Source organism: Dermochelys coriacea, chromosome 16, assembly GCF_009764565.3.
Source record: "Dermochelys coriacea isolate rDerCor1 chromosome 16, rDerCor1.pri.v4, whole genome shotgun sequence".
In the NCBI taxonomy this organism is placed as follows: domain Eukaryota; kingdom Metazoa; phylum Chordata; order Testudines; family Dermochelyidae; genus Dermochelys; species Dermochelys coriacea.
This window is the reverse complement of record NC_050083.1, coordinates 18465415-18487929: the sequence shown is the minus strand read 5'-3', so window position 1 is coordinate 18487929 and position 22515 is coordinate 18465415. Positions and strand designations below refer to the sequence as shown.

The 22515-nt window shown below is 43.0% G+C and overlaps 1 protein-coding gene across 2 annotated transcripts in view; it reads right to left on the bottom strand.

Moving 5' to 3' along the window:
* The window catches only part of COL5A1 (collagen type V alpha 1 chain), a 241279-nt gene that overhangs the window by 122594 nt on the left and 96170 nt on the right, over positions 1–22515 (bottom strand). For both annotated transcript variants that reach the window (XM_038374435.2, XM_038374433.2), the window contains exons 5-9: positions 13984–14115; positions 11167–11313; positions 9734–9982; positions 3670–3834; positions 2702–2758 (exon numbers count right to left, since the gene is read on the bottom strand). In XM_038374435.2, coding sequence (XP_038230363.1) covers positions 2702–2758; positions 3670–3834; positions 9734–9982; positions 11167–11313; positions 13984–14115 — 750 coding nt within the window. The remainder of the gene's footprint in view (positions 1–2701; positions 2759–3669; positions 3835–9733; positions 9983–11166; positions 11314–13983; positions 14116–22515) is intronic.

The following is a 22515-nucleotide window of genomic DNA, read 5'->3' as shown; positions in this document are numbered from 1 at the left end:
CCCAAGCATTTTAATATAGGTATTCTAACCTCTGCCTGTTTGATAGACCGGGGGAGGGAAAGGTCAGATGTTATCCTAAGTGTCAACATTTACCATCAGTTACGATAATGTGGCATCTTAGGCCTTGTTTTCACTAGAAAATTAGGTGTGTTTAACTAAGTTGGTTGGGGTGTGAAAAATTCACACCCTTGGCGTGGCCTCGTTAAACCAACTTAAGTCCCCATGCAGACAGCAGCTAAGAGAGGGATACCTATGGAGACGGGAGAACCCCTCCCGTAAGTGGAGGTAGTGTCTACACTGAAGCACTACAATCGTGCAGCTGTGCTGCTCATGTTTTAAGTGTAGACATGCCCGTAGTCACAGTTCAGAGAGGAAGAGAGACTTGCCCAAGGTGACAGAGTGAGTCTCTCGTGTTTTCCTTTGCTCTAAAGCTGTACAACAATGAACAACAGAATCCAGCAGTCCTGACTCCCAGATCCCTGCTCTCACGCACCTCCTGAAGCTCTTGAGCGTTAATGCTGCCTTTCCCATCACAGAAACTATTAGACTCAAGACTGTGCTATCCTGCTGCCTCCAGCAAGCGTCAGTACCGAGTAAGGATTGAAAGACAGATGGACTGAAAGAAAGGAAGGAAAGTTCCGAGGAATCCTTCCTCCTCCTCCCCCACATCCTGCACCCCCACAATCCAGCAGCTCCGATCTGAAGAAAGTGCCTTTGCTAAAGATAAAGAGCACAACGAATCTGCATTTCTCTCAGCTAAAAGGGAACCGAAGGAAGAGAGGAAAGCCAGCATTTGGTCTTGTTTATTTTCTGGCAATGGCTATATATGCTCCAGTATTTTGAAACAGCCAAGGCAGCCAAATTCTTTCTGGATGATTACACTTAACTATTTTGTTCACTCTTTAACATTTCAGATTGGACGGGGCAGCCTGAGTTTAAGCAGGTTCCCCCTCTCCCCCGTATTTTAACAGCGCTTTCCACACCTCAGTTAGACAAACTATCCATTTTGTTCCCTTTGTCCGCAGAATGAAGGGCCCAGAAAGGAAGGAATTGACTTGGAAGGTCGGGAATGCTTTTTAAAAGCACTGGTTCTGGTGTCAAACCTCCCCCCGACTCTCTGAAAAAGGGTCACGCAGGAGAGAAACAGAGAAAGGGCAGAAAAAAACAGACTCCAACAGATAGGAAGTGTTGTCCTTCCTTCTGGTACTGTGTTGGCATTCTGCCAATGAAAAATGAGGTTAATTGAGTTACTGGTCTGCAATGAGTATGTGCTTGGACTTTCGGAGACTCAGGCGCAAGATGAATGGGGGTAATTGAAAGGATCCAAATATATATGGGTCTCTCCTGGCGGTGAGGAGAGGGATGCAGACATGGAGGCAAGTTGAGATCTTAAAGTGTATTTATGGATGGAAAAGGGGCTATGTAATAATAGTTCCGTTCCCTGTGAACCTTTCAATCAGAGCTCACAACAACCAGTTGTTCCTCCAGTTAATCCCACCAAGGCAAGACACCCTGTGGGCAGGACAGCTGAATTCCAGTCCATTTCATGTGCCATCAGTTAAATTGTCAGCTAAACTCTGATCACACAGGGACTGGATTTTCAAAAGGCGTTGAGCACAGACATCTCTCCTTAAAGCCAAGTGAAGCTGCAGGTTCTCAGAAGCTTGGAAAATAAGGCCAAGAGACTTTATCAATGGTGATGCTGTAAAAACAGAAAGAACCCTGCTTGATTCTCAGACCCCAGTAGGGTAGCTGGAAAATTCCTTTGACTGATAAAGTGAGTTCAATTGATTTTACAACTGCACTTTAAAACCAAAAAGTGCCTCAAACCTGGGCTGAGGAAACCCTTGCTCTCAGTGCAGGCAAAACAGAGAAGTAGAGAATATAGGATTCTGGTTCCTGAACAATCATACAAGAGCAGTTTCAAGGTCCTTACCAACATGGAGGCCTAAAGGAGAGAATGGACATCGAAGAGGAAAAAATCATTCTCAGCTTCCACAGCTGTGCGCTGGGAGAACCCTTTCCTTGCCACAGAGGTGTGCTCCTCAGTTATAAAATTAAGGATGGGCTTGAGCTGTAAAGTTCAGACCTGGATCTATGCTCTCCCAGAACTGCAGGGAGTCAGATGAGAGTGCTGTAATTCAAACCGACGACTAAGTAAAAGCCATTGGAGTCCTAAGACAGGCTCTTGCCATTTCACTTGTACAAAACACTGGTAAAAAGAAATTTGGCCAAAAAATTGTTTCAAACAAAAATAGCTTTTTGGGGTGTGGGAGGGGAGAAAAGGAACAAATGGAAAATGTTAATTTATTTCCAAATTATCCCTGTTTATTAAAATAAATGCCCCCTAAGCATTTTCAATTTTTATTTTAAAAAATCCAGAAAATTTCTAACAGATTTTTTTTTTCATAAAATGAAAAATTTTCAATTTCTTTTGAAATTATTTCATGGAAAATACTGACCATTTCCCTATGAGCTGCAGCTGGAAGCATGAGAAGTGACTACCAAACATACAGACCTACAACTGCTTTTCAATTTCATAGACAAGGTGGGGGAAGTAATACTTTTATTGGACCAAGTTCTGTTGGTGAAAGAGACAAGCTTTCAAGCTACACAGAACTCTGCTTCAGTACCATACAATTCCATATACACATGCCCACCCCCTGAAGAAGAAATCTTTGTAGATGAAGGACACCCTTACCGGTTCAATTATTGCAGGCTCTCCCTTCTGTCCTTTCTCACCTCGTGGGCCACCAATCTGTAACACACAAGAGAAACACAGGCAATGAGTTAAACAAAGAGGATATAAACTTGCTGTCTCAATTGGATTCAGACTGGGAACCACTAACATGATCAAGATGCAGTCAGCAGAACCCACGCCACCCAAGGACTGATCTTGGTGCAGATGGGTGCAGAAGACACATATTAAAAAAGGAGCAAAGACTCATTTTGTTACTATCTAAGGTTCTGTTCCATCTCTCTAGTGCACAGCAATTTCAGAGGTCAGGTATTTGTAGGGAATTATTGCTTCCATATGCAGCAGGATAAATTAGGGCGACCTAATTGATGGCAACTTTTCAATCAAGTTTTGATCTTTTTTTTTAAATAAAATGCTCTAGTTCAAACAGGAATTATTTGGGGGAAGTTCTATGGCCGGTGTTACAGTGGAGGTCAGATTAGATGATCACAATGGTCCCTTCTGGCCTTGGAATCGACGAGTTTGTCTACACAGAAACATTCAGGAAAATTAATCCAAAAATTATCTTTTAAAATGGGTTACATTTCTATGTGGACACACTTCTTCAGAATTTAAGTGGCCTTAATTTGATTTTGTTTAATTCATTCTGGAAGTGAATTAAACTAAACAGAAGTAAGGCACTTTAATTCTGAATGACAGCATCCATACAGAGGGTTAATGCAGTTTAATTTATTTAAAATTCATAACTTTAGTTAATTCAGATTAATTTTTCTGAGTGCTCCCATGTACACAAGAACTAGGAATCTAATAGGCCTTTTCCTTTTATAACTCCTACATATTACCTGGGGGAAGTGAAAGGGATCGAGGAAGTAGTCGAGGTTTCCTACCCTTCCAAAAGCTAAAAAACTGGGCTAAGAAAGCAGATGGAAAGACATTCAAAAAGGGTCTGGAGTCAGAAAGTGTTCCATTACCCCTTCATACTCTGTTTCTTGGTTAGCAGGCATTCCTGGCCCAATATCAGGAGAGACAGTTCGGTCATAGTAGGTATCATAGTAATTCCCATCATACTCTTTTATTGTCTCTTCAGTAAAGTCTTTATCTTGGTCATCTCCCTCTTGACCCGTTTCCACCTCGGCCTGAAAACAAGAACAGCAGCTTGTGTCAGACAAAAGATGCCCCTAACCGAACACACGCTCTAAAAACTAAGGGGAGGAGTCTAGTGTATCTCCCAAATAAAGAGGAGCAGGGCTGAATAAGCTTTACGATAATGGCACAAGTAAATACAAATACAAAGCAATAATAAAAGAATGTTTAGTAAAGAAGCATCTAAAGGCTTCAAGGGACGACCAATAGACTCCTTCAAGGGGACTTGCCAGCAGGATTACAGATATAAAATGCTACACCCATATAGATCTCAATATGCTGTCCTCCAGATTTCCTATATGCTTCATGAAATGTATTACATGTGTAAAATACCATGTGTGAGAAACCACGCAGAGTATGAGCAATAACACATGACAAAAAGTTTCAGACACTCCACAGTAAGAGGCATGAGACTAAGTACTCAAACCCCAGGTCATTCCAAACCCCAGATAGCCAAATCTCCAGGTTAACAAGCATACAGAAATGTACATCTGGCCCATAACTAAAATTCATACTGAAACTGAAATTTATCATAATGAATCCCAGATTTTACAGAGACCCTCCCAAATTTTTTGGAAAATCATAGTTTTCTTATACCAGGATCTTCCATTTGTTCACTCCCGAACTGTTCTGGGATCCAATCTTACAGTTAGGCTTGTTCCAAAAACAGAACTTTGAACATTTGCACTTAGGCATCTGAGAGGGTACTATTCATTCATTTGCACACATTTCTCCCTACCCAAATAACACCCTCTTCTAATTCTTAAGAGGAAATGTATGCAAGGGTTCAGCAAACGAGGACATCTAGACAAAGCATCAGAATTTCCTTGCTTCTGGCCAAGCCTGTGTGCAACAATGATATCATAGTCCTGTAATTTCTGTAACCTCCAGGCCAACTGTCCCATAGCACTCTGGAAGCTAAAGAGCATTGTAAAGAATTATGTCTGTTCTGAGCACAGATTTTCTCCCATGCAGGTAATAATGAACATGGTTGCTCTAATAAATTTGTTAGTCTCTAAGGTGCCACAAGTACTCCTTTTCTTTTTATGGTCCATGGCTTAATTACTTCCAACAGTTCAGAGAGAAGTTATTTCACCTCCAGAAAGGAAGAATTTGGAGCTGCTGTAATGTGCCACCATCAGTTCCAATCTTTGTTCTTGGGCCTAAACTGCTCATATTCCATAAGCATGAGCATCTGTGTCTAATCTGAAAGGGGTTTTAAACATGGGTAAGCTAATACTGACACAGTGAAGTGCCTTTTTTAACTCTGCAAAGGCCAAGTATTGGCCAATGAAATCACAGTTTAGCTTCCACTCTCGGGTTTTCTTTTCTCACTTAACATATGCACATTCTGCTATGTTGGCAAACCCAGAAATGAAAACAGAGTCCTAGAAAACTCTATGTGTCTGTGAGCCAGAAGGAATTTAGCCACTTCTACACCACCTCTTCCCCTCCTTCACCCAGTGGAAATTTCTTTCTCACTGATCAGCTGACCGGAGCATTCTCTTAGCAAGAGTTCACATTTCACTAGATTCAGTTTAACTGTAATTCTTCAAACATTAGAATCTGTTACTTGCCATAAACACGTAACATCCTAACTGGAAGACCTTCTTGTCTGAAATGTAAAATGCTATAAACTCGAACATTGAAGTCTTCATATTTTTTTCCATTAAAAAAATCAATTTGCTTGAAAAAGAAGCAACATTATTTTGAATTTTTTGACAGAGGAGGGGGTTCAGTGTGAAAAATGAAAATTTTGGTGAAATTTTGAGGAAAACCCCACTCAAATAATCTGGGTCACAAGCTGGCCTGAAAAAATCACCCAAAAGTTAATCAATTTCTTTTGTCACTTTCAAAGAGCCTCATTCAAACCAGATTTTCCACCAATCCCTTTGCTGGAAAATTATGCAGATACGAATTTGAAACTGTGACACCTGCCTCCGGAGGAGGAGAACAGCTTGCTCCCTGCAGAGCAGTCATCGAACAAAGCATATTTTTACCTAGTTCCCATCTTTCACAGGCGTATTTCTCCATACTGAATATTCAGAATTGCTTTACTGGCAGTTATCACATAGTTATTAGCCACAATGAAATCTAAACCCAATGTGAGTTCATTGACTAAATCTGCTTCCAAAAGCCCAGGCTCAGACTCATTCTTTCATTCTTATAAACCCAAGTTACCCAATTTGTGAACTGCTGCTAGTTCTCCAATCACAGTTTCCATCTGAGTCCAATTTCAGAATACCTATCCCCCAGCATTATTAACAGGCCTGATCTAATGTTCACAGCACACATAGATTCATAGATACTAAGGTCAGAAGGGACCATTCTGATCATCTAGTCTGACCTCCTGCACAGCGCAGGCCACAGAATCTCACCCACCCACTCCTATGAAAAACCTCACCCATATCTGAGCTATTGAAGTCCTTAAATCATGGTTTAAAGACTTCAAGGAGCAGAGAAGCCTCCCTCAAGTCAACCATGCCCCATGCTACAGAGGAAGGCGAAAAACCTCCAGGGCCTCTCCAATCTGCCCTGGAGGAAAATTCCTTCCCGCAGGAATTTCCTGATCTTATTAAAGGGCTGTGATGGGAATTTAGGAATTGCCACACTGGATTCAGACCAGTATCCTGTTTCCAACAGGGGCCAGTACCATCTGCCTCAGGAAAAGAAACTTCCAGTAGGTTGTGGGATTTATTGTCCACTCTCCCCAATTCCCATATTAGTTCAACTTTTTACTTCTGTATTCAACAGCTGGCAAACTGCCCTTTTCTGTTGTTGACAAGACCAATCCAGCCACCACTGGCTGTAAACAAAAACTGTGTAGCTACTCCAAGTAACTCCATGGTTTGCCCCTGGGACGGAGTGCCATTCTGTTTCTTGAACTGGATGAAGAGTGATCTCTACATCACGAGTGATGGCAAGGCTAGACTGAAGGTCTGACAATTCGTTCATAGGATCAGGGCTTGCGAGAAAAGTGTCTCCCCTAGTCTTTGTGCTGCTGCTGACATTCTGTGTGTCAAACTGAGCATGATGTGTTTTCAAACCTCCCAACTGTTCCTTGTCTCCAACCTGAATTCCATTTCTCCTCACAAAAATTAGACACAGATTTAGGCTTCAAGATTGCAGGGCCCCATTTCCACCTCTCCCATGAGCACTTTGGTGTGCTGCTGCATTGCAATGGAAATTCAAATCCTTCCAAGTCCACAGTGGCATTTAGGGCCTATGGCTTCCACCCACTGATTTTAAATTTCAAGTGATCCTCTTGGTCACCAATAAACTGGCCTGTTGCCCATTTATTTGGCATGCCTACCTTGGTCTGAAGATATGCTAGACACATTAACCTACGAAAGTCCTCTACTTGCTCTGATGGATTTTCCTTGTTCTTTCTTCCTTGGCTTTAAACAAACTTGGATCAACTCAGATAGAGAGATAGCCTGAACCTCACATTAAGGGCATTCATCAGGTCAAGGTAACTCATTCTCTTTTCTGGGGCTAATTCCAGCTGCATCATTCAGTCTGATTAGTTCAAGCTAACTGCGAAGCCTGCTGACTACCTGTTCATTTTGTCAACAATTCATTTGCATCAAGATGTTAAATTGGGAAAAATAAACCTCTCCAGAACCTGTTTTTTCCCTTCTAACACTGAATGCTTCCATATTATGAGCACAGACTGGCCACTGTTCCATGTGCCCTGCAGAGCATCCTGGCGTTAAAGCTTAGGCACAAAGTCTTAACATTTCCTTACCTGAAACTTGTTTCTTTTCTGATTCCATATCCTAACAACTCAATTGATCTTTAAGCCTCTCATTTCCTCATCCAAAGTCATCAAATCCCATTTCTAGCTTCTCTCCTAGAGAGTTCCAGTTTGGCCAAAGAATTCTGGCTGTTTTATATTTCCTGGGAAACTTTCTCATCTATTTGTTTGTTCAAGACTGGTGCTCAGTTCTTCAACACATTTTCCCAGGCCATTGTATCTTTTCATACAGCGTCACTCTCCTCCTCCACTGTATTTTTTATTCCCAATTGATTGGATTTGATCTCTGCCTTGAGATTTTCCTTCATCTGTTGCTGGCTCCTCTCCTGTCTTGCTACAGCTGCTTGGATCTCCATTTGGCCAGCTTCCATGACACCTTTCAAACTTTAAACATCTATTCCAAACTTTAATTCTCTTGGCCAGCCTTTGCTGCATCTTTGACACCTTTTGCTGCTTCCCAGATAGGTGTATTTTTTTTTGTCAGTATGACAACTAAATTCTCCCTCTCTATTCAAGAAGCAACCAAAATCTCTACCAGTTCTCCTGGGAAATATTATCCCACTACTGATATTTGTTGTCAAGGCTTCTGAGCAGAGAAGAAGTCCAGAAGAGGGTTATTTCCTGGTTGGGAGAGAAATTTGGTAGGCACAGACATGACACTTCTAGACTCAATTGATGACAACATCAATAGGGACCCATCTCAACATCAATATTAGATGGTAAGGGCAGGACACATGTTAAATATGGAATATTCACAGGTGCTATCAGGAAACAACCCAAAGAGCTCCAGAAAGCAGCTGTGTTCAAGCTTACAGCCAACCTTTCTTGGACAAAAGGTGACAGACAGACCCCTCTGAGATAACAGGTGCCACAAAATGAGACAGCACAAAACTGATTGTCTACATTACCTACATGTCTATCAAGACCTGCCCAGTAACTCAGCTAGTTATTGCTAGAGCAGGTCAGGACAAAAAGGAAACAATTTTGGAAAAAAATATATTACCACCCTTTAAAATTAGAAATTTTTAAGATTCAGATATTTCAAACAGTGACACAGCTAGCTGCAGAACGAAGAGGGATTTTTTAAAAAAAATTTAATTTCAAATTTTTCAAATTTCTACCAGCTTTAGATATTTGTCATTGGGTTGCTCTGCAGCAGGGTTTTGTTGAACTTCTGGGATGAAGGTTTCCCTCCATATCTCAGTTAATTTATTTTGGGGAATGTTGTAAGAATTTCCCCATACCTGTATATTTAACAGAAACTGGCCAAAAAAATGGTGACAATTTTTCACAAAGAATAAATGGGCTGAAACTGTAGAATTTGGGAGGGGAAGGGGAATAGACCTGCTTGAATATTAACTAACTTGTAGGGAGTGCAATACATTTCATCCAAAACGTGTAGAGAGAGGGTCACCAGAAAATGTAATCACTCCATATCACGTTCACTGTGGAAGCTTGAATCTCACCTGACTATTAGTAGAGCTGTTAGGAAAATGTAACGTCCATAACCATGAAAATTCTGACATTTCAAAATGAGCTTCCGTTCCAAATGGGATCAAAAATTTGAAATATTGAAAAATTTCTCAGAATTGAACAGGAAATGTCCAAATGAAAAAAATTGACATTTTCGATCAAATCAACAATTTTTTAAAAATTTAACTGACAATTCTGACTTGAAACAATTGTTTTGTTTTCAGAGTAGCAGCCGTGTTAGTCTATATTCGCAAAAAGAAAAGGAGTACTTGTGGCACCTTAGAGACTAACAAATTTATTAGAGCATAAGCTTTCGTGAGCTAAAGCTCACTTCATTGGATGTTTTGATTGTCCCGACTGGAAATAAAAAAAATAGTCAAAACCAATATTTTCCTGAACAAAACATCGATTTTGACTAAACCCAGATTTTCTGACAGGAAATCTTTTTTCATGAGAAAAATTTCAACCAGTTCTATGCAGCAGTGCTGTGTTCACACAGGGAAAATGCAGGAGGATTACAGTTTTCAGGGAGCCCTTTTTCTCTACAAGTGCCTTGGACACTTCAAGTTTTTCCATAACGACTATCACGTTAGATCCTTTGCTGTCAAGACTTAAAAGTAACAAAGAAAAGGACAAATCATAGACTCCTTGGAGGAAATTACATTGGTTGCGGTGGGGGTGATGACTGTGCTGGCGGGGACTTCTGCTTCAACAGCTTCTTCAGTAAGGATATCCTGAGTGTCTAGATCCTCATAGTTGAGATCCTCATAAGGGAGGGGAGTGTAGTACTCCTCGTTAATGGTTTCATAATTATATTCGTCCACGATGGGGTCATCCACCTTCTCATCCTCTTTCGTCTCCTCCATGTTTTCCACCACTGTAGGTGCTTGTGTGGGCAGAGGGGTGAGCTCCTATTGCAAAACACAAACAATGCCCGGTTAGAGAAAGTAGAGGATGTTCTGGCTCTCTTACCAGCTAAGATGTGGGTTTGAAAATTCCTTTCTTGTCTAAAATAGGAAGGCTCTTAAAACCAAGCAGGCAGCTAATTGATAGCTCAGTGAAAAGCTGTAAGGATTCAGAACTATGCTATCAGCAGTGATTACTAATTTTGGGTGCCTAGTGTGAGACCTACGGGCCAGGTGTTCAGAGCAACTGATGGCAACAGGGCCTGGGGGTGCTCAGCAGCTCTGAAAATCCAGCCTGAGTGGGTGCCCCAAAGCTGATGGACACTTCTGAAAATTTAGGCCTTGAGATTCAGGGATTCAAAATGCACAATAGAAAAGGCTCCGAAGGCAAAAGCAGCTACCATGGTGGAAGTGATGTAGGGTTTGCCTACACTGTAACTGAAGGTGTGACTGTAGCATGGGGTGACATTCATTCTAGCTTTATTCCAGCTAGCATAGGTTAAAATACGAGTGTAGATGTGGCACTATAGGCCAGCAATCAGAGTTCAAGCCCACCAGGGACCCTGGGTATATATTCTGCTGAACTTGTGCTGCCATGTCTACACTAGTATCTGATGAAGCGAGCTGTAGCTCACGAAAGCTTATGCTCAAATAAATTTGTTAGTCTCTAAGGTGCCACAACTACTCATTTCCTTTTTACACTAGTATTGTTAGCTGTGCTAGCTAGATTAAAGCTAGCACAGATATGCCGACCTGTGCTACAATCACATGTTCACTTGCAGCGTAGACACATTCTTAGTGCACAAAGTTAACCTTCCCTCTAGATACATATGCAAGACCTTGCTTTAAGTATATTTTCAGGTGCAGACCATGGCTAATCATGCTCTGATTGCAAGATCACAGCCGCGTTCTTCTAGCTCTGCTGGAGAGACAAGGTGTCATAAACCACCAAGCTTGTTACCCATCCTTATTCAGCTCAAAGTACAGGCATCACATTACTATGGAAACCTCACACTGCATGCACAAAGCACAAATGCAGAGATATCTACAGTAGTTTCTTCCATTTTAAGTCTCCAGCCTTTCACCCACATGCCATTTATGGGTCTATAAAAATTCAGAATGGCAAGCTTTTAAATAAAGTACAAGATGAAACAAAACAGGAGCTTGCCACCTCCCCCCCAGTCACCTACCTCTTTAATTTCAGTCACCTCTCTAGCAGCTTCTTCAGCATCAATAGGCTTGGCAGTGGGTGCTTCTGCCTTTCCTGTGTCATCGGTGTCCTCATAGTAGGGATATTCATAATAATAGGTGTCACCTTCTCCATCCCCCTCAGTGTACTGCAAAGGAACCACAGCAAGAAAAAAGGTGAAGGCAGACAACTCCTTAAGTAAGTTCCTTGCCAGCTGTTGGTAGGCCATGTGAATTTTATATTCAAATGTAGAGTGACACTCTTTCCACTGGCATCTGCAACAGTGAAGCACAGGGAAAATGAACACAAAAGGGTCATGAATAAAGAAGGCTGAAGTTTACGGAAATCTGAGATTTGATGAAAGACTGCATCCAAATTTCCACAAAAGAACTGGGGGGAAGGAATGATTTTTAAGCCACTAACACACTTCAATAGTTTTGATTGGTGAGCAACTGAGTCCAAAAATAGGTTTATTTCCCTACCATCCCCACCAGATTTTAACCACAGTGCAGCCTATGTGCTTGTATTTATTTATTGTTTCCACTTCTTTAGAGCACATTAAATGTAAAAAAAGAAATGAGCCTTTATGTTTCTCTAGACAGAAGTAGGGCACTGAGGGTGATCTAATGTCCAGGGAAGTCAATGGAAAGACTTTTGGCTTTAATGTGAGTTGGATCAGACATAGGTATATGACTAAACCAAGGGTTTTGTACATGCATGTAAGCATCAGTGTGGCTGAGATTTTCAAAAATGATTCTGGGTGCCAAACTTGAGACACCTTCAAAGAGCCTAATTTTCAGAGGGTAGGTGTCAGCAGTATCTGGAAATCAGCCCCTTTAAGATGTCTCAAGACAACCCCCGCCCCCCCGCCAAAAAAAAAGAACATAAGAGGAATCCATAGTCACCAGTCACTATTGAAAAGCTTGGTCTAACCCAGGGTGGGCAAACAACGGCCCAGGGGCCGCATCTGGCCCCCCAGACGTTTTAATCTGGCACTAGAGCTCTAGCTGTGGAGTGGGGTCACAGTCTTGCCCCGCTCAGTGCAGCTCCCAGAAGCAGTGGCATGTCCCGCCTCCGGCTCCTACACATGGGGCAGCCAAGGGGCTCCACATGTTGCCCCTGTCCCAAGTGCCACCCTCGCAGCTCCCATTGGCCAGGAACCATGGACAATGGGAGCTGCAAAGGCAGCACCTGGGAACAGGGCAGCGCACAGAGCTGTCTGGCCACGCCTCCACATACGAACTGGAGGGGGGAACGTGCTGCTGCTTCTGGGAGCTGCTTGAGATAAGTGCCGCCTGGAGCTTGCACCCCTAACCCCCTCCTGCACCCCAACCCCTCAGTCCCAGCCTGGAGCATTCTCCTGCACCGCCAAACCTTCATCCCCAGCCCCACCCCAGAGCCCAGAGCCCTAGCCAGAGCCCTCACTCCCTCCCGCACCCCTACCCCCAATTTTATAAGCGTTCATGGCCCGCCATACAATTTCCATACTCAGATGTGGCCCTCAGGCCAAAAAGTTTGCCCACTCCTGGTCTAACCCTTTCTAGTGATTCTCCTAACTAGGCACAGCTGAGTGTTTATCCAAGAACTCATGGGATAATTATAGGTCTGCTTGGAACATTTTGGTCAAAATGAAATTTCAACCAAAAACAAAAAACAAAATTGAGATTTTTTTCCCCATGGTTTTTAACCACCCCTAATAGCTGACATTTCAAAAACTGTTGACCTGAAACATCTGTTGGCATTTAGAAAGTGATATATGTATATTATTATATTTGGTTGCAATAGTTAGTGAGGGCCCAATTTTCAAACTTGGGCTGCTACACATAGGGTAACCCATTTTGCTTCCTATGGGCACCTGAGCACTCAAATGCTCAGGGTTTGTCTACATGACAATTTAGTGCGCAGTAAGCCAGGGTGTAAATCTACAGCATACAAGCTTTTAGTGCATGGTAGCATAATGCGACAAGCTAATGCATTGTAGATTCACACCATGGCTTGCCACGCACTATATCACCATGTAGACAAGCCCTCATTTCACACTCTGGGAAAACAAGGAGCAGAAAAATGAAGCGATACACCAAAAGTCACACAGCAACAAGCAAATCAGCAACAAAGCTGGGATTAGAACCTATAATTCCTGAGATGTAGCCCTGTACCCTATCCACTAAGCCATGCTGACCATGAAGTTTCAGAGGTTGTTCCAAGCACTCACATGTAGCATTGGGTGCCCGGTCTTGTAAACTGGATTCAAGCTCTTAAAGAAAAAAATTCTCAAGGTTACAAGACCAAAATGTTGACCTACCTTGGCAGGGTTTCATCTTCCATGCTCCAGGATCCCTTCCACTGTTTTATTAGGCAACAGATTTTTGCAACCAGAGGGGGTGGGGAAAGCAATCCAAGACAGGCCAGTGACTTATTGAGAGACTCACAGTAAAACTAAACGGAAGTTAAATATGAAACAGTGCACACGTGCTATCTCAGTTCATAGCAACAGTGCATCTGCTTATTTACGGCTAGTCTGCTCCCCAATTAATATTATTTATTTCCCTTGCAGTTGTCCCTGGAAACCCTTGCTTGCTTTTCATTATTCTTACATTTCCTGGTTTCCTTATCGTCTCTTTGATCATGACTGCTTCTGCCCTGACCACTATTGGCTTGTGTTCCTTCTTCCTCTCCTGAACAAACTCCCCCTACAGAGCGTGATGCATTGGTACCCATCCTGGATGTCCCTTCTAGGCGGGATACCTCGTGATAGCATTAAGCAGTTACCCCAAAGGTTTCATGCATGCACAAGTGGAGGTTCTTCCTTTCTACTTACGTATTCATCTTGGTTAGGGTCCTGAGACTGGGGGGTGTCGGGAATGGCTGTGTCGCAGTCAGGGCTGTAGTGTTCACAATAATCATAGGCTGCCCTGGGGTCTGCCACGACCAGGAGCTGCTGGATGTCCCCCTGGGGGAATAAAAACAAGAAAGAAGTCCTACATAAGTCAAAGAGTCAGAGTTTAAGACTGGAAGGGGCTATTGGATCAACTAGTCTGACCTCCTGTATAATACAGGCCACCGCCACCACCCACACAGTAACCCAACAACCGAAATTACACTGACCTATTACAGCCCTAAGGAGGCTAAACTACTGTGTTCCACGGGCAGAGAACAGGAGGGCCCTTGCAGTGGCAGGGAATTACGTGAGATATACCCAAATAATCCTAGCAAGTAACCCGCCCCCATGTGGCAGAGGAAGTCAAAAAACAATACAGCCAAGCCAATCTGAGCAGGAGGAAAATTCCTTCTCAACCCTGAATAAGGTGACCAGATAGACCCTGAGCGTGTGAGCAAGGCCCACCAGCCAGGCACCCGAGGAAGAGAATTCCCATCCAGTGCCCCATCTTCAGTCGTGGCCATCTCTGATGTTTCCGATGAAGGAGACAGAAAACCTTAGAATACACAGAGGGGGAAAAAATCCCTTCTTGACCCCTAAAGGTGACCAGCTGAAGCCCGAAGCATGAGACAACAAAGACACATGTAGTCATAGTACCACAGGCCCAAAGACTGAAGTCTGTACTCAGTCCTTATGCAGACAAAAGATCCAATGATGGACCAAGAAATTAGAGAAGGAAGAGTCCTATTAGGCTACCTAGTCTCCACAACTCAAGTAAGGTAGGATTGTTCAGGAACTTGGTCTGAGACAGGCCAGCCAGCAAAACCCTTATCCTTGGGTGCACATCGAGTATCTGCTTTAGCCCTTGCTGCTTACAAGGGTGTGAAGTGACTGTGCTTTGCTTGTCATTCCCAGGTGCATTATCACAAGAAGATATTGCATCTAGAGAGAGGTCACCACCTCGGCATCTCCTGGACAGCCTCATCCCTTTCCCTGCTAGTTTGGTGCTGCTGACAGCCCTTGACAATGACATTCACAAGACAGGTACCATACAGACAAGGGGCATGCAAGCTTCCCTGTCAAAGGGCTCCCTGTGCTTTGGATGAGGAGTGTCCTAGGTAAATGATCTCCTTCGCAACTCAGTCTGGATCTAATCACATCGCTCATCCAGCTGGATTTGTGAGTCATCCAGGGATTTCTAAACAGACTGACATTTATTTCCAGTCTATTTCTACACTATCACCACTCCACTAGGAACAGAAACACTGACATCCAAAAAAACTTCACAAGTTAGATATGGCCTGTTTGAAATCAGGCACCTTGCAGGTTTGTTAGGAATCATGCCTGCTTTAAGGACCATTTAGCCCATAGTGAACCAGGCACACAATATCCGTAGCCTAAAAATGAGCTCAAAACATATGACTTACTTTTATAGCGAACCACCATTTTACTTTGAAACACAGAGCAAGAGTTTAATCAATAGACAGATGCTTTGCTACTCAGATGATTAGAACTGATTTTTTTAAAATTAGGGAAAGAGGGTTTATTTAATAGCAGAAAACATTGTTAAAGCTGCAGAAAAAGAGAACCTTACCAAAAAAAACAAAACAAAAAAAACCCCAACCTGGGCGGATGATGTGGTCCTGTAATGGGAACCAGAAGCCAAGGATGGAGTCTAGCCAGGATGTCTGAAAACCCCTAGGAAAACTGGAACATGCTTTTAAACACCGGGGGCCAGATCTGCCTTTGTGAATGCAGCCTGAACCCTCTTCATTCACAGGAGCAGCTGTGCCAGAGGAGGAATGCAAATCCGCAGAGGAAACACAGGTGGTGACAAGCGCACGCACGCACGCTCTGCAGCAACCATGGGCTCCTCCAGAAGGACACAGCTTAAATTTCTGGCAGGGTTCCATTGGAGATGAGCCAACAGAGAGCTCTCTGGGAGATATGCTGATTCTATGCATCCGCTGGCTGGTCAAGCTCCACCCTGCCCTAATTTGACATTGCCCCAGGCAGTTTAAGGCCTTCCAGCAAAGGGGGAACATATTCATTTCCGTGTCACACCTCACAGGGGTATGCGAGCCGCTCTGAAACACTCACACACGTATCCTCATAACTAGTGCTCGTTTAAATTTTTCATCATTTGTAACTTTCTTTCTGATCAAACCTTTTCTTTAAAAAAATGAACATTTTTGTTTATCAACAACATTTCCTGAATTTTCAATGAGAAAATATACATACGGTTTTCCAAAGTGAATTTTTTAAATTTTTTTCCCCCACTCACTCACCCCCATCTTATCCTCCTCCCCCCCTTTCTACTTTGGTGAATAAATGTTTTAAGTGTTCTGTTATTTTGCCAGAATGTTGGGGTTTGTTTTGCCCTCCTTTTTCAGACGCAAACATTGTTACCAGTTTTCAACCAGCTCTACTCATAACATTACTGTCAGGCAGGGACTATTACCCCCATTTTACTGATGGGGAAATGAGGCACTGAATGAGCAAAGTCGGTTGTCTAAGGTTACACAGGGAATCAGCAGCAGAGCCAAGAACAGAAGCCACATCTCCTGCTTCCCACTCCAGTGCCTTAACCACAAAACCCTCCGTCCCTGCCTCCCTTCTCAGTGACAGCAGAATCTGGGAAAGCCCCCTCCACACACACACACACACACCCAGCTGAATCAGGCCCATAAATGACCATTTATTTATTTTTTTAACCCTTTTGCACTTCATTCAGCTTGGCTGTTACCACTGGTTCCCATGCACTGCCATAAGGCTTTGGGTTTGGGCTTCTAGCATTGCCCAGGAAAGTTTATATAACTAAATTATTGATTGTTATTAATAGTAAACAGCAACAAAATCCAGACTTGATGTTCTTCTACAAGAGGCAGAGAAGGAAAGTTGAAAGCTATTCCTTTCTGATAAGCATGGATTTACACCTCAAGGGGGGCTGACAGTTCAAGCCACTTATAGAATACAGGCTAAATTCTCCTTCCGCTAGAGACAGATAACGCAAAGGAGGTAACCTCAGCAGGGTTTGCCAGCTAAGTACAGACCAGTAGGTTAATCAGAGCAGAGTTTGTTAAGGCTCACTCTGCTTTTAGTCTGAGTGGCATAGGAATGCTGAGCGAAGTATGGAGAGGAACCCTGGTTAATATCCTTAGCTGTTTTTCCACAGCCAAAGGGAGGTTTAAAGTCATTTCTTTAATCTGACGAATCAAGGGGATCTGCTGACAGTTTTCCTGTAGATGCATTAATGGGCCGAGGTCAGAAATGAATCTAAGCTGATGTAACTTGCACCTTCTTCGAGTCCCCTCAGCACATAATGCATACCAGATCAGACTCCTCTGAAGTCAGACTCAGGTTCAGAGTCTAAGGGAATCTCTGAGTCTAGACTGGTGTAATTAACACGCTGAAGGGGCCAGAAGGAGGTGTCAGCTTTGCCAACCTAAACTCCTCTACAATTCACTGTGTCCGTTCCTTTCTAACGTCCTTCTCAAACCCAATCATCTCTGCCTAATCTTCTCACTTTCCCCTTGTTGTTGGTACCAGATCTTGCTCCCAGCTCTGCTGACCTCTCCTCCGTGACCTTATTTTTCGGTCCAATAGCAGTAGTGTTCAACTGTGTGAAGCCAGCGGGAAATTCCATGTGACAATATTCCGGGAGGCATCAGAGTGCTGGGAAACTAACCAGACTTCAGGTGCACCAGGATGGGCTGAACAGTTCAATTGTGGGGAAGGGGAGAGAGTTCCAAGGTATCTCATCTTTCCCTCTGCTTTGCAAGTGACAACTGCAAGGCTTTAATGGAGCCCCCCACATTCACACTCATAAAAGGCAGACAGAACTAAAACCTTGTTAGCAGGAATCCCAGTCAATTGACCTCATCCCTCAGTGCCAAACAATAAAATGGGCTAATTTAGCCTATAATAAAAATGAAGGATCTGGGTTTCACAAAAGATGCACACAGCTCAGCTGTTGGGAGCCCTGTTTCTTTGATTTAAGAAGCTGACTTTAACTGGAGCAAGCTGTGCTGGGAAGCTCAGAGGCCCTTTGTGTCCTCTCAAGTGAGGTGCCGCTAATAAATACAAGCAGACCAACAGCTGCTTCCCCCGCCTTATTGTGGGCTAAGCAGCAAGCCGGCTCTGCTCCCATTCCTCTTGTTGCTCTGAAGAGTCAATTTGTTTGACTGTTACAGTTGCACAGAATAGCCAAACCTCTTCTCTTTTCATGTCAGTATCAGCTTTCTTCAACAGGAGCAGTGATAAAGAAGATGCCACAGGTTAACTTTGTCTGCTGTAGCCTAAAGCTTTCTACCTCTTTTGTAGGATGTGTAACTTACATTTGTGCTGGAATGCTGCTGATGGGGTAATGATGGGTAAAAAAAATAAAATAAAAATAAAAAGTGACTTAGGAGCCAAAGTGCTATTTTCAAAAGTGACTTAGGCACATAGCAGCCAAAATCTCAGTGAAAGTCAGTGAGACTTAGGCCCTTCTGGGTTATATTTACAAAAGTATTCAGGCCCCTAAAGATGGAGATAGGTGCTACTAGGATTATCAAAAGCCTCTAAGCAGATTAGACACCTTATTCCCATTGAAAGCCAAGGGTACTTTTGTAAATCCTATAAGGCACCTACCTGCATCTTTAGGCACCTGAAAACCTTTGAAAATCTGGCCCTAAGTCACAAGAATAGGTCCTAAATGATTTAGGTGATTTTGAAAGTTGCATCCGAGAGCAGTAACGTGAAAAATCCAATCTGATCACAACAGTGAAGTAAATGCTAAATATAGCAGTGAAAAGTGCCACCTGGCACCACTGGCATTCTTTATTTCTGCACCAAACAGGGACAGCATTGGTAGCAGCAGTGCTCATACCACCCCCTCGATGTCCTGAAAGGAAGGCTAGTTTTAGGGGTATAAAGGTAAATGGGTCTCTAGGGTTCCTTCAGCTTTTGGTCTTTGATGAGATTCCCAACAAGGATGCCAGTTAGTGCCAACTGCAGCTGTGTCTTTTCTGGTGTGGTTTCTTCTTTGCTACAAAATGGATTGACTCCACCAAACTGATGACTCAATAGCAGTCATGGTCAAAGACATTACATTTCACAATTTTGACAAAATTTTGAATTTAAAGAAAAAAGAGTCAACTGCAAGTCCCATTTTCCAACCAGCTGAAGAACTGGTTGGAAGAAAATCAAAATGTTGATGATATTTTCATAGAAATTTCAAGTTCATCAAAAAAGTAGAACAGAATTTCAATTAAAAAAGCACTTTGAAAATTATATATATATTTTAAAAACTTACCCTACCAGAGTCCCACCCGTGCTACTTGCACTGATGGTCTGACCAATATGGATCTGGTTGACATTTATTGTATAATACTCATGTATGCTTGGGTGACTCATATATGGATTAGTTCCCATCATGCAGCTCCCAGACAGTGCTGGAAAATGTTAAAACAGCTTTTTTGGATCGTTTTCTACATGTGTGCAGAAATGTCACATCACTCCCAATGACATCAACACCAGCACCTTGGTTCAACAAAAACAGCTGGAGAGAATAACAGGAGTGACTTCATTTGGCATCACTGCCCATGTCATAAATATTGCTCCTCTTTGGGACTCTCACTCAATTTATTAGTAATTAACTGGACTGTTGTTTTAGTGCATTACCACAACAGTTTTAGTGACTCTAAGGTCAATAAAAAATATTGCTTGAAGTGGTTTTTTAGGTTCCCACATTTAAGTTAAGTGTCTCTGAATAACCACAGAGCTAAGAAGCATAATGACTTTTTTTAAAATAATCTGAAAAGGAATTAGAAGGATTTTAGATTTTGTTGATTTTTTATTAATTATCATCATTATAGGAAGACATATTAGTTCTATAAATGCAGCCCAAGTCAGATGGCTACTGACTGGCTGTGGATCAATGTGTTTCCATGATTAAGTGAATGCTTTGAAAACCCAGCCACTGGAGATTCTCTTTAAGACCTAATCCATGTCTCAAGGATTCTCTGCCAGCCCTCCGATGTTCCACTTGATAAAACGTGTCATTAGCACAGGCTTATGGATAGAGATCGCCTCTGCCTGGGAACTAACAGCTGTGATAATTCAAGGGCTGTGAGTGGTTACAAGTGTTACTCCCATCAGAGTTAAATTGACATCCAACAAGTCAATGGGGAAGGAAACCGGGAGCCAGTTGCTCAGCATGATCTCAGTCCAGTCTCCTTTTATCAAGCTGAAATTCTGTGGGAATTTTGATGTCTAAACACCTGATTTGTAGGTGCAGTAAGGTGCCAATCTTCCAGTTCCAGGCCATAAACAAAACTCTAATTAATGGGATTAGGAAGAAACAATTCCTGTGGGCAGGATATTCCGTAACTGCCTTCCTCAGGATTTCTTGCATCTTTCTTCAAATCAGCTGCTACTGGCAATTGCTGGAGGCAGGTAGATGAGCCATTTGCCACTCTGTGGAAATTCCTATGCTGCAATGTCATCTAAATAACCTAAACTGAGCCACAGATCAATGAGAGTACAGACACGGAAGCCAGTGTATGAAAAATCGGCCCTGAAAACTTGATGAGTCAGAAGCAGCCATGACTGAACTTCAAAAAGCTCAGAGGTTTGGATAAATAGAACCCAGATGCTTGCATGCTTATCTGAACAAACTGGATGAAACGGCTTTATCTTGAGATCTCGTTTATTCCCCCTTTTCCAGATGGCTGGGTGTACCACAAAAATGGCCTCCATTCTGACCTTTTGGCACTAAAATAAGGAACTATTCTCCGCCCTTCTTCTCTTGTAGGAACCATATCAAGGCATTTCCAATGGGGATGCATGGGCTACTTTGACTAAAACCACAATGGCATCAAATGGAACCTTTCTCTGAAGTCTGTAAATGGTGGGGATAGCTCTAATTTAAACACCTATCCTTTCTTCCCATTGCCTCTACAGCGTCGAGCTGCAGCTGGACATAGAAGGGGAAAAACCAGGTGAAACCCAGTCCTCATTAGATTTCCAACCTATTTTTGTATCCCTATTTTGAACCAACCCCTCCCCCATTAGCTTTGACCCTAGCCTTGCCTTACATTAGCACTGTTATGACCTGGTCAAACAAAGATCCCCTAAACGATAAGTAAACTACACATTCTTTGACTCCCAGGTTCTTTTCTTCCTTCCTATTTTGTAATCCTAGAGAACAGCCCACTGGCCTATGGCAGTGGGATCTATTAATTCCTTGCTACTTTGGATTGCGGTTCTTGAGTCTGCAGCAGAAGGGGGAAACCCATCTTTTCCCCTCCCATAGAAGATGGTCCCCCCCATCTCATAGATTTTTCTCCACCTTGCCAGCTACAAAACCCCAGTTGCATCATAAGCAGCCTCCTCTTCCTGCCAAAGTTTCCCCAAGCCTGGAGGTGGAGTTGCTCTTATTTTTGTGCAAGATGTTTGGATTCTTCATGACTCCACCCCTCCATACCTGTCTGCTTGTCTCACATCACCACTCTCCTCCACCAACCATGCCAGCCTCATCTGCTCATTGGTCAGCATCTCACACCAATATCTTCATGCCCTCCTCCATGCTGTTCCTTATGCGTAGAATGTCCTGCCTCATCCTCCAGGCCTCTACCCTCCCCTCATTCAAATCACTCCTCAAGACCCAACTCTTCTGTGAGGCCTATAAGAAAACAGCCAATTTAGGCCAGTTAAACTGGAGGGGCAGATGACAATACTTGGAACTTGGTCTATTGATAGCTGCTGTAAGCATTGGATGGTATCCCTCTCCTCCCACCCGTCATGACCCATTTGTCACCCTAGACAGCTCTTCAGGACAGGGTCTGTGTCTTCTTACATGTTTGTGCAATGCTCAGCATGTTAGGGCCTTGATTCCAGTTGGGGCCTCTTTGTGATACTATAACACAAATTATAATCATAATAGCAAAGGACTGGTTTATTGGCATCAAAGGACAAGCAACTCTTTTCTGAGAGGAAGAGGCTTGTTCTGTCTCTGGTAATCTCCTCTTAGGAAACCTCTCTTCCTGCCAAGAGCCTAATGTGGAATACGGACTCAAGATGAGGGACAGAAGGAAATAATTAGTACAGCAACCATGCAGATTGACATGGGGCTAATTTCATAGAATATCAGGGTTGGAAGGGACCTCAGGAGGTCATCTAGTCCACCCCCTGCTCAAAGCAGGACCAATCCCCAATTTTTACCCCAGATCCCTAAATAGCCCCCTCAAGGATTGAACTCACAACCCTGGGTTTAGCAGGCCAATGCTTAAACCATGGAGCTATCCCTCCCTCTTCAAGCTAAGCAGAATTTTCTGCAATCTCAACTTTCATAACAACATTTTTGACCGACCGTGAATAATGTACAATCAACAGTTGGATCAAGCCAAAGCCTCAGTTCTGGACAGCCTCAGAACTTGAAGAAGCTTTAATCTGAAGTCAGAGTTTAAGGTGAGGGCTTGATTTAAACAG